At 48.6% G+C, this 14,711-nt stretch overlaps 1 protein-coding gene across 4 annotated transcripts in view; it reads left to right on the plus strand.

Annotated features, from left to right (window-relative positions):
* Nucleotides 1-14,711, plus strand: part of dgkg (diacylglycerol kinase, gamma) — a 79,099-nt gene that overhangs the window by 36,715 nt on the left and 27,673 nt on the right. For all 4 annotated transcript variants that reach the window (XM_088605953.1, XM_088605956.1, XM_088605955.1 and 1 more), the window contains 7 exons: nt 1,489-1,587; nt 1,700-1,807; nt 2,418-2,491; nt 3,234-3,308; nt 5,257-5,342; nt 5,946-6,035; nt 6,393-6,553. In XM_088605953.1, coding sequence (XP_088462079.1) covers nt 1,489-1,587; nt 1,700-1,807; nt 2,418-2,491; nt 3,234-3,308; nt 5,257-5,342; nt 5,946-6,035; nt 6,393-6,553 — 693 coding nt within the window. The remainder of the gene's footprint in view (nt 1-1,488; nt 1,588-1,699; nt 1,808-2,417; nt 2,492-3,233; nt 3,309-5,256; nt 5,343-5,945; nt 6,036-6,392; nt 6,554-14,711) is intronic.

A 14,711-nucleotide genomic window follows, 5' to 3' on the forward strand; every position in this document is an offset into this window, starting at 1 on the left:
GGGCAGCTCTTCAGTGGCACATTGGCGCTGTGAGATCCATTAGGAATGTTTCTTTTAAAAACAATGTGATACTGTAATCCCAACTTCCACATGCTTACAGTGCATATCCCTTGGAGGTAAACCTGTTTGTGGGGGTTGTGCACATCACGTTCAGCAGAGCAGCTGACCATCAGGTTTAGTGTCGCACAGATGAGAAAAGAAGTATTTTCTTACTGTCTGTAATTAAGTTCACAGCCTTGCGTCTGTGCTTGTATGCACACTCTGTACTGAGCCATTAACTGTAGATGCTCTAAGCACCATCCAGACAACTGGTCTGTTTTCTATGATCAGACGTTTTCGAGGTCAAAAGCCTGTAAGTTCCAGCTATTATATGGACAGAGATTACAGGCAGTTAAAGATCAGGTGATCAGGTGATCAACTGGATTTAAATGTCCAGTGTTACTGCAGTTCAGGGGTGGCCTAGGCAGTCCAGCAGGTTTTAGAGTTCAGGCCACCCTTTAAACAGCCTTGGAGCAGTTTCACTCAGACCGGTCAAGCAGCTTAGGCGTGATCTGAAAAGACAATAGCACCTCTGTAGCTGCAGGTTCGAAGACCAAGGGGGCCACTCACTGGGCTTCATTGAAACAGGTCATTGACCGAATTGATCAAAGCTCGCCTGCTCTCCAGGTCTTCAAAAGTCGATGATGGAAAGGTGACATGCTGGGCTGTGCTCCCCAGGACCAGGACCGGCTACCCCTGCTGTAGCTGATTTTTATTTAATGATACAGACCCAGCAGGAAACAGAATTGATAGAGAAACATTCTTCCTGAAATTCAGAAATCTAATCCCAGAGTTCCCACACCTGCCAAAACCACAACAGGTCCCAATCCTACTGGGAGAGGGAGGAGGGAACTCAGTTGATCTGGCAGCCCAGTATGTGATCTCCTGTCACAGCCTGAGGAACAGTGAGTCTGTCTCCCAATAATGCTCCAGCCGCCTACAGTATATGTCAATATTATATAATATGTCTTTGTTGTAAATGTCTGTAACATGTCTGTAGATTTTATTTTACTTCTATTTTTTATTTTGTTCCATGTTAATTTTATTATTTTTATTTGCTTTGGCAACACTTATTGTACCCATCGGTCATGCTAATAAAGCACCTTGAATTGAATTGAATTGAATAGTGCCCTCTGAAGGAATGTGCTGTAATTCTGAAAGTCTCCACCAGGGGGAGCCCTGTCATCGTCAGTGCTCACAGCTCACCTCCAGTCAGGCCAGGGTATTGCATTGTATCAAGGAAACACAAAACAGAAGCCTACTTTACTTGTCAAGTCCAGTCTGTTGCTGTGTTATTTGTGCTGATTATTAGTTTGCATTTGGCAATCAAGAAAGCACATCTCCTGACCTCAGGCCGTCATGAAAAGAATGCAGTGGTTGTCTTTGAAAATGGTAGAGCACAGTGAAGTGGAGCTCTCAGCCTCCCTTGTTCTCTGCCCCTGCTCACAGCTCCACAATAAGTGTGCGTCCCATGTGAAGCCAGAGTGTGACGGGGGGCAGCTGAAGGACCACACCCTGCTCCCCTCCTGCATCTGTCCTGTGGTGCTGGTAAGAGTGCTCACCCCTCACCCCAGCTTGCCTTTCTAGAAGCAGGATCTCCCTGATCCAGCCCTGCAGTAGCCCGATAACCCTCTCCTCCTCCTCTCGCGCTCTCCCCCAGGAACGGCAGTCCAATGCAAAGCGCAGCGAGGGCGAGTCTCCCTCCAGCACCAGCCCAGATGACAACACCCAGAGCTTCAAGTTCACCGGAGACGGCCAGGGGCTGCAGGTAACAAGGGCAGGGCAGGCCTGGCCCAGCGAGCCTCCATGTCTCCCTGCTTCTGTGTGTCTGTCTACCTGTGTGTCAGTGTCAGGGGTCAGTGTGTCTGTGTGTCTGTGTGTCTGTGTGAGGGGTCTGTGTCAGGGGTCTGTCTCAGTCTGTCTGTGTCAGGGGTCTGTGTCAGGGGTCTGTGTCAGGGGTCTGTGTGAGGGGTCTATGTCAGTCTGTCTGTGTGAGGGGTCTATGTCAGTCTGTCTGTGTGAGGGGTCTGTGTCAGGGGTCTGTGTGAGGGGTCTGTGTCAGTCTGTCTGTGTCAGGGGTCTGTGTCAGTGTGTCTGTGTCAGGGGTCTGTGTCAGTCTGTCTGTGTGAGGGGTCTATGTCAGTCTGTCTGTGTGAGGGGTCTGTGTCAGGGGTCTGTGTCAGGGGTCTGTGTCAGTCTGTCTGTGTGAGGGGTCTGTGTCAGTGTGTCTGTGTCAGTGTGTCTGTGTGAGGGGTCTGTGTCAGGGGTCTGTGTCAGCATGTGTGTGTGAGGGGTCTGTGTACAGGCTGGTGCTGGTTTTCCTAGGTGTGCTTGAAAGAGTGCGTGATGTGTCCAGGTAACACTTTCTTCCTGTCCAGATCACCCCTCTGCCGGGAACACACCCCCTCCTGGTCCTCGTGAACCCCAAGAGTGGCGGGCGGCAGGGCGAGAGGTGAGGCTCCTTCTCTTCCTGTCTCTCAGTGAAACTCGAACCCGGGGACTCTACTACAGGGAAACTACAGGGAAGCGCATTCAAACCCGAGAACCAGAGGCGCTTCTTGATGCAAAGGCTTGTGGGAATGTAACGTACTGTACCACACCAGGCCTACCACATCAGTTTCTGACACACAGGCTCCTGCTGTCTTTTTAGTTAATAATCTTGAAGTCCCTTACTCTCACATCATATTCCTCATGTTCATCAGATCAGGTGGAAGATGTAAAAAGAAAAAGTAAGCTCATATCTGACTGTCCCATCGGGCCCAAGCTCTTCCTGGTGTCTGTAGAGTCAAGCGGAGTGGAGAGCACAGGTTTCCCTCACTGGATGGGGAAGCAGTCCACACAATACTGGTCCCCCTGGTCCCAACTGGTATACTCAAGTTACAAGAGCAGTGTCTGCATCAAGGACTCAAACCTGCAACTCTACATTCGTGAATCCAGAGACCCACCCACTGAGCCACACATCCCCCTAATTACAGAAACACTGATGTATTTATTAGAGCTTTTCAAGAAACTCAAATAGCAGTACAAAAGCAAGTAATACACATCTGCTGGGCTTCTACAAAATGAACGTCAGCTGTCTGATTGGACGAAGAGTGTAGAAACAGTTTAAATAGAGGCCTGGAGTGGAAATGCCCCCTGGTTGTCCTGCTGGTCCGGTCAGTGTAAGTGATGGGTGTGTGTGTGTGTGTCGGCAGGGTGCTCAGGAAGTTCCAGTACCTGCTGAACCCCAGGCAGGTGTACAGTCTGGACCGGGGAGGACCCATGGCCGGGTGAGTCTTCCCACGCTCCTCTGCCCTGTACTGCCCTGGGACATGGCATTCAAATCCACCTTCCTGTCATCCGGGGACATACAAGCGCAGTAGAAACAGCTCCAGCCGCTTGCAACGCTGCGAATGTTAAAGAACTGTTACTGGAAAACAAACGATCATCTCCCATCATTGGGGGATTATTACAAAGTGCAGAATATGGGTAATGAAAGACATGCCACATTTCTGTCTGTCTGTGTTGGATAGGCACACCTCTTTGACAGTGCCTTAATAAATAATAATAAAATGATGTTGAAAATGTAATGATCATTTCGGTTTTTAAAAATCCAAAAAGAGTTCAAGACCGTTTGTTTCCAGAGTAAGATTTTTTTATCAGGTTTTGACTGATTCATGGATTAGGTGATGTACTGTCGGTAAATTGTTTGAGAGAGCAGAGCTCGTGCGCAGTGGGACGCGAATGACAGGGCCCAGTCCTGAGAATGATCAGTGCTGGCTGTCCGCAGTCAGCCCCGCTTGCTGGCCATCTGCTGGCGGGTCAATTTGTGCAATTTCAGCTCTAGCTTTCAAAGGCAACAGCAGTTTTACAGCGCAGCTCCCCTTCACTGATATGCAAAACACTGAGCCTGTGAATCACTAAGGAATTCAAATGCATTTTAAGCTGTTGTGCAGAGCAGAGCTGGGCATACACCCTTCTCGCACTGCAGGGGAACCAGCTGAAGGGCAGGAAGTGGAGCATTTAGTTTGTAAAACGAGAGGAAGACGCTGAGCCTCCATATAATCCCGAACGACAGGCCTTTGGCATTCTGCTCTTATGGGGGCACGAGAGGTGAGTGCCCCCCTGCCCCCTGCAGTCACGACAGGAACAGGACTCACCGTCAAGAGCGCGTTGAGCATGATCCCTGCCTCCGAGAGAGAGAGAGGTACTTCAGAGAGCCAGGGCAGTGCCGAGACCCTCTCCATGGCCATATAAGGAGAAGCCTGCCCGTCTGCCTCTCTCCCTCCACCCCCTCCTCCTCTTTCTCTCTGGCTCTACCTTTATTGAGAGCCGAGAGGAAAAGCTTACAATTGGGCGGACAGCAGCAAAGCGCCCGTTCCCTTTGATATGACTGAATATGGAAAAACACACAGAGCTTCAATCGCTCCCTTGCCTGAGCAAGGCAGCAAACCAGGCCTGTTGTTTTACATGTTCCCAGCTGAGCCTGACAGGTCGTCACATCTGTGCTGTCTGCTCTGTACAGCCACAAGGCTCCAGCGCCTCTGTGCCAAAGGCTGCGTACTGTTTTGTGCTTCCTGTGCTGTACCTGCTCTGCAGCTAGAGAGAAGCTGTTTCGCCGATTCCCCTGTGTAAACACTGACAGAGCCCTCCCTGCATGTGCTCTGCCTATCCAACACATGACCAGAGGGAAGGTAGTCCATGTTGATGTCTCCTGTGAGCACTGAGAGACATCCTCACTGTTGCCCCTGTCTTCTCTCTGGGTCTGAAGAAATTCCTCAGCTGGATTGATGGAGCTCTTCAGATCCTTGTCCAGCAGGGGGCAGCGTATGCCGCTGCAATACCACAGCCACATGGTCAGCGCAGCCCGTGTGGGGTGACCCACAGGGGCAGATTAAAGGCGGCCGGCAGCTCCACTGCCAGATTAAAGCCCCTTTGAAGATCACAGGGCTTGCAGCCCCTCACAGGACACGGAGCAGCGCTCCTGGAAGTGCTGCAGTAGACAAGTGACATTTAGGCCTCCAATCAAAGCAAAAAGCAAAAATACAAAAAAGATCATCTCTCCATCCATCGGCCTGCCTCTTTATTGCACAACCTTCACACATCGAGCAGACAGAGGCCAACAGGTAGAGGTGTGTCTGTTTGCTCAGGCCCAGCGATCGCACCGCCCTCTGTGCATCAGCAACAGGCCAGCGGATTCTGTTTCACACTTTCTCCCTCTCCTTCTGTCTTTCTCAGGCTGAACTTCTTCCACGATGTCCCTGATTTCCGGGTGCTGGCGTGCGGAGGAGACGGGACAGTGGGCTGGATCTTGGACTGCATCGGTGGGCATCCATAAGAAGTGCAGCCTTATTAAGAGAAGAGGGAGCAATATTGCGGAATAATTGCAATTGCTTCCTTCTTCCCGATGACACATTTCAAGACTGCTAATACTTCACATAGACTGTTGATTTTGATTTTTGTCTAATTTACTCTGAAGGGTCATTAAAATAGACAGAAATTGGCCTTTATCGCCATGAGCCTCGGACTTGTCCACACACTCCTGTTATCCTGCGCTGATTTACGGTTGAGCAATTTGCTGACCAGGAGTGGCAGATGGTGGAAGTGCTGAGACACAGAAGAGATGCATTGTACTTGCATGCGATGGAAGCTGGCACATGGATATGACGCATCATTTTCTGAAATAAAATTGCTTTTCTGAGCTTTAGGTGTTGGCCAATACAGTAAAACAAGGTCTGGGGAAAACAGGACCATGTAAACATAATGTAGCCTCTGCTTTCTTCTCCTTTTGGAAACTGGCCTTTAAGAGACACGATGGATGAAGTATATTCAGCTCCTGGTTGCTGGCTGCTTATTGACCCGATGGGTCACTATTGACTCTGTTCTTCAACTGTTCTTAACCTCTCCTCCTCCTCCTCTGTGTGCAGACAAGGCCAACTACACCAGGCATCCTCCTGTGGCAGTACTGCCCCTGGGTACGGGCAACGACCTGGCACGCTGCCTGCGCTGGGGCGGAGGTGAGAGGTCAGGGGTCGGGGGTCAGGGGTCGGGGGTCGGGGTGGGACAGGGCTCGTCAGCATGCCTAGCCCGAGCAGTTCTGTGTGTGTGCAAGCCCAGGCATTGATGCCAGTGAGGAGGTGGAGTTAAATATCGAAGGTGGGGGTGACAGTGTGTGTGCACAGAGGTCTGGAGTGGTGTCCGGGGATGTGGCTTGACTGCATTGTGTCCTGTATGTAAGTGCGATAATGCGATACAAGGGGTGTCTGTGCGCGGGGGGTGGGGTGTTAGTGGCTTGAGGTGTCTCTGTCCGCTGGGAAGAGGCACAAACAGACACCACTGTGAATCAGAGAATCAGCGTCTCGCCGTCTCTCCAGGCTACGAGGGAGGGAACCTGATGAAGTTCCTGCGGGACATCGAGCACAGCACGGAGGTGGTCCTGGACCGCTGGAGCATCGACGTCATCCCCAACAACAAGGAGGAGAAGGGCGACCCCGTCCCCTACAGCATTGTCAACAACTACTTCTCCATCGGCGTGGTAAGAGCCCGTCCACACACGCCAGTCCCCCTCCCGGGACAGGGCCACCCTGTCCAGCCCATCCGGGAAGCTCTTTATCGGACAGCTGATACTCCCCCAAAACCCAGCCGCTTAAGGAACGAACCTTGGATTGATTTCAGGTCTATTTCTGTCTGCCTCTCACATGTCTGGCAGTTTGACAAAAACACAGTCAAATAAAGATAAGGAGCATAAATTATTATTGTGTTTCATCTGAATGTTTCAGAGCAAGGCGTCCATTTCATTAGAAAGCAGCGCGAGATGACTGTCGTGTGGTGATTCCTCCGTCCCGAGCAGAGTCCCGCTCTGCAGCAGATTTTTGGGCTTTAAAAACCAGTCTTGCACAAAATAAAGATTATTACAGTGTATTTTAAACATTTTAAAAACATATACTTCATCATAATTTCTGCAGCAGAAGCTGTGTTTGATTTACGGGCGGCTGACTTGCTGATAACACTCTGAAAGCTCTCCCTGTAATTCAGACAGACACCTGCCCTGCTTGCTCAGGCTGGAGTAAAACAATTTGCAGATTCATGATGCAAATTCAAGGCCAGCTATTACAGACTGGCAATTTAATTATTGCAATTCTCCTTTAACTGAAAAACATCTGAATAGCCACTTTGTGGTTGCCTGGCAACCCTTTATCTTCCCTTGTAATGCAATAACTATAATGGACACACACATTTAACTGGAGGAGGGCAGGGGGAGGTCAAGTACCAGTTTCTCAATGGGAGTTTTTGCTGGATTTTGAAGTTAACTCTTCAATCCCCAGAGAAAGAGCTAAATACTATTTTTGAAACAGTTTGGAGCGCAGCTACATTAACTACGCCATGAACAAGCAGTTCCGGCAACATCTGAAACCCAGATGGATATGTTCAGCATGAGCTAGGCACAGCACAGTCTCACTTCTCCTGGATGAACATTTTTAACAATAGACAAACCAGGGTATATCACTAGGACAAAACAACAATAAATAATGCTCATAAGAGGCTTCACAATCCGAAATTCTGTTTTTGAATAGAATTAAGTGCATCAACTCCATCCTTCCATTAGTAGGAATCTATTTATCCATAGACAATCCCGTGACAATTCAGAGCTTGTCCTGAAAGAACAGGACACCCTGGATAAGACTGTTGTCTGTTGTAGGAATTCCAAATCCCTTCATGGGCTATTCTCTCAATACGAAAGACACAAAATAAAGGAAGCTTCCCAGTTCAAAAGGCGAGCTCCAGTATTCTAGTCTACATTTCCTAAATCTCCCCTCTGCAGATAATAATGTTCCCAAATGAACAGAAAAGGCAAGGGTATGTCAGTACATCTCCATATAGAAAATACAGACCAGCACACCATTGCAACAGGCAAGGTAAGAACCTGAAGACCCAATCAGCCCTTTCTGTAGTGCAGTCACACATGTTTTAATATGTGATAATAGATTCTACATGTGAACCTCCTAGTGACCAAATATTCATCTGTACTGTATGTGTATAAATGAGAAATAACGATTCTTGCAGAGAGCAGAGTCATGGGGAAAATGATGAAGGTCCTTATTAGTGGGGTCATTAGAATCCATGATTGCATGTCAGTTTTTAAAGTGCATGTCAATACCGATCGACCTTTCCTCACCGCTGTCATCCCTCTGTTTTCATTCGGCACTGGTTAATGTTGACCTGTCAATGTAAACAATCACATCAGATACAGAAAAAGGAAATGAACAAAAAAGAATTGTAAATGTAATGAAGACACCTGACATTGAAAAAGCAACCACATCAAATAAACAAGCAGTTATTCCAGCTCCAGAAAGTGAAACCAATCCAGTGTTTCATTAAAGTGCATTAGACGTAACAGTGTCCAAATAATGAATCATTTTATTTCTTTTTTGGACAGATCATTTGTCACGGTTGCTACCACTTGTTTAAAGTGTTTAGCTAAAGACTATGAAGAACGAGAGCCTCTTGTTCTGCTGTTCTGTTCACCACCTTGGGTGTTTTGCCTGTGTAGATCAGTGAAACGTTGTGTTTCCTTTCTTCTTTTTTTCAGCATGGAATAAACCTATTACTTGTTCCTTTGCATACTGTAGCACTGCACGTTAAATGGTTAATACAAAACAAACCTTAATGAACCTGTATACTTACAAGGTCACAAAGATGAAGTTCAAAGTCATTAGTCTTATAAGAAAGTGTAGTCCCAGCTGCATTCTTGTAACGCAGTCATAGGATTCTGCTGTAACCACAGATAATGAATATGTCAGCTGCTCTCTAGATACGCAGTAACTGATTACACTCTGGGCAGCTAACAGATCTGCTTTCACGTGTTCACTGAGCTTTTTTTTCTCTCTGTGTTTTGCACACGTTTTCAAAAAGGGTAATTACAGGCTGTGTCTGTGCTGGAAAGTGTGAATTACAATCCCTACACTGTTTGAGGAAAGCTATAATACGGTTGCTTTTTTGAGGAGTGACACAGCAGGATCTCTTCTGAAATGTTAAGCTCATGAGCTGTTTAACAGTTTTTCACAAGTCTGATGACCATCCAACAGCATGGTCACAAGCATCCAACACAGAATCACTGGTGAAATAACATTCACTTCTTTAATAAGCACCAAGTCAATTCCTTTTTTTTGCTTGGGAGAAAATGTAGTTAGCCCTCCTTTTCACCATTTTTTTAGCTCAGTGTTAGGTAATCCTGCTGGCCAGGTGATGGCAGAAGATTACTAATCGCTTGACTTTTTGCTCCAGGCTAAGCAGCTTAATGGGGGCAGTGTAGCATAGGGGGTAAGTTTCTGGACTCAAGACGGACAGGTTGTGGGTTCATCTGCTGCTGACAGTGCTGTTGTATCTTGATCAAAGTGCTTTATACAGCTGTATAAAAGGGGCTTGCATTGCTGGGGGTAGACTCTGGCGTCCTGTCCGGGGGGCTAGTCACATAATCTCTGTTCGCTCAACTTCAGGGACACCAGGATGAGCTCTGGCCCTGATGAGCCGCTGTGTAGTGGAGATGACCTACCCTGCCTACCTGAGCCACGCAACAGGCCTGGCATGAGGGACAGCTGGGGCTCGGTGGGAGAGCTCCTGGCCGTCAGTCGCTCTCCGCATGCCTGAAGAGGAACATTCGGAAATCCTAGCATCAGCTCAGCTGGGGATGATGACAGGGTGTTGTGGACCTCATGACCTTTGACCTGCCATGTGGCAGCATTCTAGAACTCCACGTAGGCCCAAGAGGAGAGCAGGCGCGGGGATACTCTGAAGGTGTGCGTTTACAGCTCGGAAAACTGTTTCCTCAATGTGCTGGAGACCCTTCCTTCCTTCTTCTGTGCTGTAACTGACACTCATAATCCTCAAACAGAGTGTCAGCTAAAACGAGCAGAGAGTGCTGTACCATTGCTGAGATCTAATGTTATTTTCTCTCAAGCTTTTTTTTTTGGTCTATACTCTATCAATTTTAAATCAGCTTCTTTAATGTCTGTGAAACTAGTAATGAACAAGGTTCATCCCCTTATTTAATCTCCGAGTGAATTTACATCCTGGGACCTTGAATTTCTCTTTCATTCTGCCAGTGGCGGGGATGTAAGGAGAAAACTGTTCTGCACCATTCCTTCACTAATTATCAGCGACGGGATTATAACAAGGATCCCATTTTCACACGCCTTTCAAGTGATCTTTCTTCAAGCCTCAGTACTTTTTTGGTCATTTTTTTCAGCCGCTAATGAAAAACAATGTATTTTTTGCGAGCGATTGCATACGACGTGGTAAAAATAAGACAGCGTTTGCCGTCTTTAAGTGGGAGGGGGGGAAGGAAGTATTTTTAGAGTTCAGAAAAAGACCAAAAAAAAAGGCAGGAAGGATTATCAATAAAGTGGCACTAACTTGTTGGAATGCGAAACACTGCGGGGACGTTACATAACGCTGCCTCCCACACAAACATCCCTGGTGGCCACTCTCTGGCAGGTTGGATGTGGCTCCCACTGCCTGTTTTAAAAGAGCTTCGTTCTCATGCCTTCAGCTCAGAAGCACGTTACAGGGAAGGACAGAAAGACAATCGCAAAACAAAACAAAGATGTGTCTGTAGGAGCTCCACTGAGGGGTATTGTTTTCATGGCTCACAGGCCGGAGTGTGTCAGGTGCTCGGCGCGCCCGAGGGCGGCCAGAGAACAGAGGTGCCCTGGGCCTGCCTGTCCCGCGGGCAAAACCCACAAACGGGTTTGTCTCCTGATGCTTCTAACCGGAGCAACTCCAGTAAAGCAGCCACTAGTGCAGCTGGGGATTTTAGTGGAACAAGACTCAGGGACACAACTGCAGCCTCGCACCTGGGATTCTGACCCACCAGCGTCCCATTCGCAGTCCAGAACCCTGGTCAGCACTGCCACCCGATTGGTGGCTCAAGCACAGCTCCCTCACACGTGAGCAGCTTTCGCTGGCCCTGTCTGCTTGAGCCACACCTGAGCAGTCGGCTCCGATCTCGGGGGCTCTGTTTGGGGAAAGTAAAAGGTGACTGAAATTGCAGTAATCCCTATATTTCTGTCCATCCCTCCCTCCTCGCCTTCATCCGCTGGAGGGAACAGAGCTTTGCTGAGATGTGGATCATGCGCTGGCTTGTGTTATTTTCTCACCTGCCATGAAAGCCATATTGCAATATTGTCTGTAGAAACAAAACTACTGATTATCGTGAGGTCCCTGAGGTCATAGTAACATGAAACCTGTCCTTCAGTCACCAAATTTCCAAAGCATCCCAAGTTATCGGTGTCCCTGCATGCTGAACATTTGTTTTGATGGTAACTGATATTTAGTACGGGACATCGATCAAGTCTGCACGTAATCAAATAACTGCAATCCCTAGGAATCACTCAGCTAATTGCCTGAAAGGAGAGCCTGTCTCTCTGTATGCAGTTGTTAGATTAGTAGCCTAAAAATGACTGCAGGAACATTAAAAAATCAGCCACTTAAGTCAGATGCACTATGGTTTTCTCAGACATGGGTCCAGATGTGCAACAGAACCTGTCTGAGGATGATGTATCCTCATAGTGTTTATCCCCAAATAAGGAGGTTCCCCTAAAAGCCCTAAAGGCCAAGTAGGATGCCACCTGTGTGAACTGTTAAAAGGATTACATCAGCCCATGCATTACCAGCACAATCACCCCAGACTATTGGCTAGAGATGAAGTGATTGCTTTGTGCAGTCATTAGGCTTCTTTATGTACTGTATCAGCATTACTCCCCAGAGCAGGAATCATCAATGCTGTGCATTACCAGAGGCTTTCTCATATTCATTACTTATTAATTGTGCACAGAATTCCAAGAGCAGCTTGGATTTGAACCTTGTATTTGTGTTACAGCGCTGGCTCAGGGGATAGCATGCACTGCTTCAGCTATGGCACTTCCAGCGCTGAAGGGGGGGGGGGGTGCGTTATTGCTGGCACGGGCTGAAGGTCAGGGGAAGTATCAGTGACAGGAAGTGTCATGCTGCCAGCTCGGACTAGCTTACCTTGGTAATGAACGACCGTGCTGAGTGACACCTGGCCCATCTTAAAGATAGGCTCTGAGAAAAAACAGATATCCCCCCCCCCAACCCAAACCCTTGCCCTAGCTCCCCCTATCCAAGCCTGCTAAATGCACACCCTGTGACCAGCCATGACCTCATTCCCTGGGACAGAGGGAGCTCCAGAGCCATGCTGGGCAAGTACTGTCAAGTGCACTGTCAGTCTGCATTGGAGATCCTAGTGCAGCAGCTAATCTTTCTCAATGACTCTGCACCCTGTGTGCTCTATTTTTTCTATTTTAAAATTGCCAAAGATTAGCGTGTTGTTTGTCTGGTTGCGGGCTTTAGAAGGAGCTCCAAAACCACAGGGCCTAGAGGCCCAGAACAGTGTTAAAATAGACCGTTCAGTCAATAATTGAATGATGAAGTCATCGCGGATCAAGGGGAGAGAAAGCCAGACGACAAAGGAGAATCGGCTGGGCAGTGCATAGGTGTTTAAACAGTGGCTGTGGTCACACGTGTCATCCAGAGAGACTGGGCCGAGCGGGGCTGTGACTCAGTGAAGCATTTCTCGTACCCCTGCTCCTCCAAGCTTTGTGGTTTCTGCCCGTAATCTCCTCGTTTCTGGGAGAGTGTGGACACCAGAGCCGTGCGGTCACAGCGGTGACACAGCAGCACGCTTTGATGTTAAAACAATTGAGCGGCACCAAATGGCCACCCAGCAGAATGGATGTTTTTTTTTTCTTTCCTGGGAGTCGCCCAGGCAGCTGGCTGCAGGTGACATTTTCAGGCAACTTTTTCCACGTCCACAGTTCAAATAAGATCAAAAGTGGCCTTGATCTGAGAAACAGCGAGGGCTTTTTGCAAATGTCACATGTGGTCTCATGTTCTTAAGGTTGCAGATGAGATGAGGCCATTCTGCTAATCAGGTCCACTCAGTAGTATAACACTTGAGGCCATCCTCTTCACTCTACTGCTGTATCATGAGCAGATTTAATAGAACATAAGGAGGGTTACAGGCAAGGGCCCATCCAGCCTGTTTGATAGTGCGTAGTTATTTGATCCCACAATCTCATCCAGTCAATTATTTGTAAGGCTTCAACACTGTGGCCAGGTAGTTAGTTCCAGACTCACACAACCCTTTGGGTAGAGAAGTGCCTCTCATTGCCGTTTGGAAATGCACTAAAGTAGTAGTGTACTACTTGTCCCCTCTACATGTTCCCCCCGCAAGCTGCCCAGTTTCACCAGCAGAGACAGGAGCAGGCCTGCCCTCAGTCAGGATCCACCACATCGCGGTTCAGATCTCGCCCAGAGACGCAGCCCACAAAGCCCCACAGAGCAAGCCGGGGCAGGCCCGAAAGAAAATAAGCCTTCATCCAAAAAAGAAGTCTGTGGTCAGTCCTGCTCTATTACTGAGAGAGCAGCCCGTTACTTATACAGCCATGTGCGCTTAAAGTGAACATCTGTCGCTGTCGGCACCAGACCCTCTCACTTCAGTTACAGTTGATGTTGTTTCCCACACGAGAGGCGGAGAGCACACAGATGTATCAGTTCGGCTGTTGATCTATTTTAGGACGTGTTGGCTGATGGTAGATAATGTGGGAATCACGCGGATGGGAGGAGGGCGGGACGACCCGCCGCTGAATCAGGGCCCGACTGCCAGAGTAACTGATTTTTCGACACAGGCGCAGCACCTGCAGGTCCTCCAGGAAGCGGGCTGCAGGTGGCACAATCTGCCGGCCCATCTCCTGCCCCCCGGGCAGCGGGGCGCGCGTGGGGCTGCCAGGGCACAGCCACATCCCCAACGCCGCGCGCTGTTGCTCAGTACGAGCGGGAGCAGGGCCCCGCTGTTTCTCGCCTGGCTTTTTTTTATTTTGTTGCACAGCGGTGAAGTTTTTTCCTCGAGCTTTCTCCTCTGCCTCCCTGCCCGTCCTGTTTTCGCCCCCACACCTCCCCGGCCCTCCTCCTCTCCCTCCTTCCCAGCCAGGGAGTGTGGAAGGCCTGGCTGGTTCCTTCAGTCTGGGGAACGGTCACAATAATAAGAAGAGACATTGTCCCTTCGGGCTTCAGTCCCCGTGTGTCCTCCTGCTCAGCAGTGTTGGCAAGCATTGGACCTGAAAAGCATCTGTGTGTAAAAGACTGGGCAGTTGCTTGCTCGTGGCCCAGGCCAGTATGCACCTCTCTCTGAGCCCGTTATCTGATCCGATCATCTGAGCCCGTTACGGTGACCTCATCCCCTTCATTAGCTGAGGTTGTTTTTTTAAAGCTTTGTTTTAAGCCTTCATTAACTACAACCTCTGCGCTTTTGTCATGTGAGAATCCTTTCCCTGGAGCCACAGTGAAATCCATGATGACGTCATAGCCAATATTTTTATAGGCCTCGAAGCTGTGTGGCTCATACTAATGGGTTGCCTGACAATGGCATTGGAATATGATACTGTGTTAGGTAGCATTTCATTTGAATAAAAGTCCTTCGAAATCTATAAATTAAAAATTGCCCTATATAGCTATTGTTCCTTTGTTCCCTTCATTTTTTAGTGTTTACATGGCTGTTGTCCCACAGCTTGGATGACCTGCTTAATTTTGCTTCCTGTGAATGAATGGACCAAGACACTGACTACCCAGTGTTTGGCCCTAATTCTCCACCTGGCTGCTCTAGAGCCCTGCTCTTC

Source organism: Lepisosteus platostomus, chromosome 14, assembly GCF_059453375.1.
Source record: "Lepisosteus platostomus isolate fLepPlt1 chromosome 14, fLepPlt1.hap1, whole genome shotgun sequence".
Classification (NCBI taxonomy): Eukaryota; Metazoa; Chordata; class Actinopteri; order Semionotiformes; family Lepisosteidae; genus Lepisosteus; species Lepisosteus platostomus.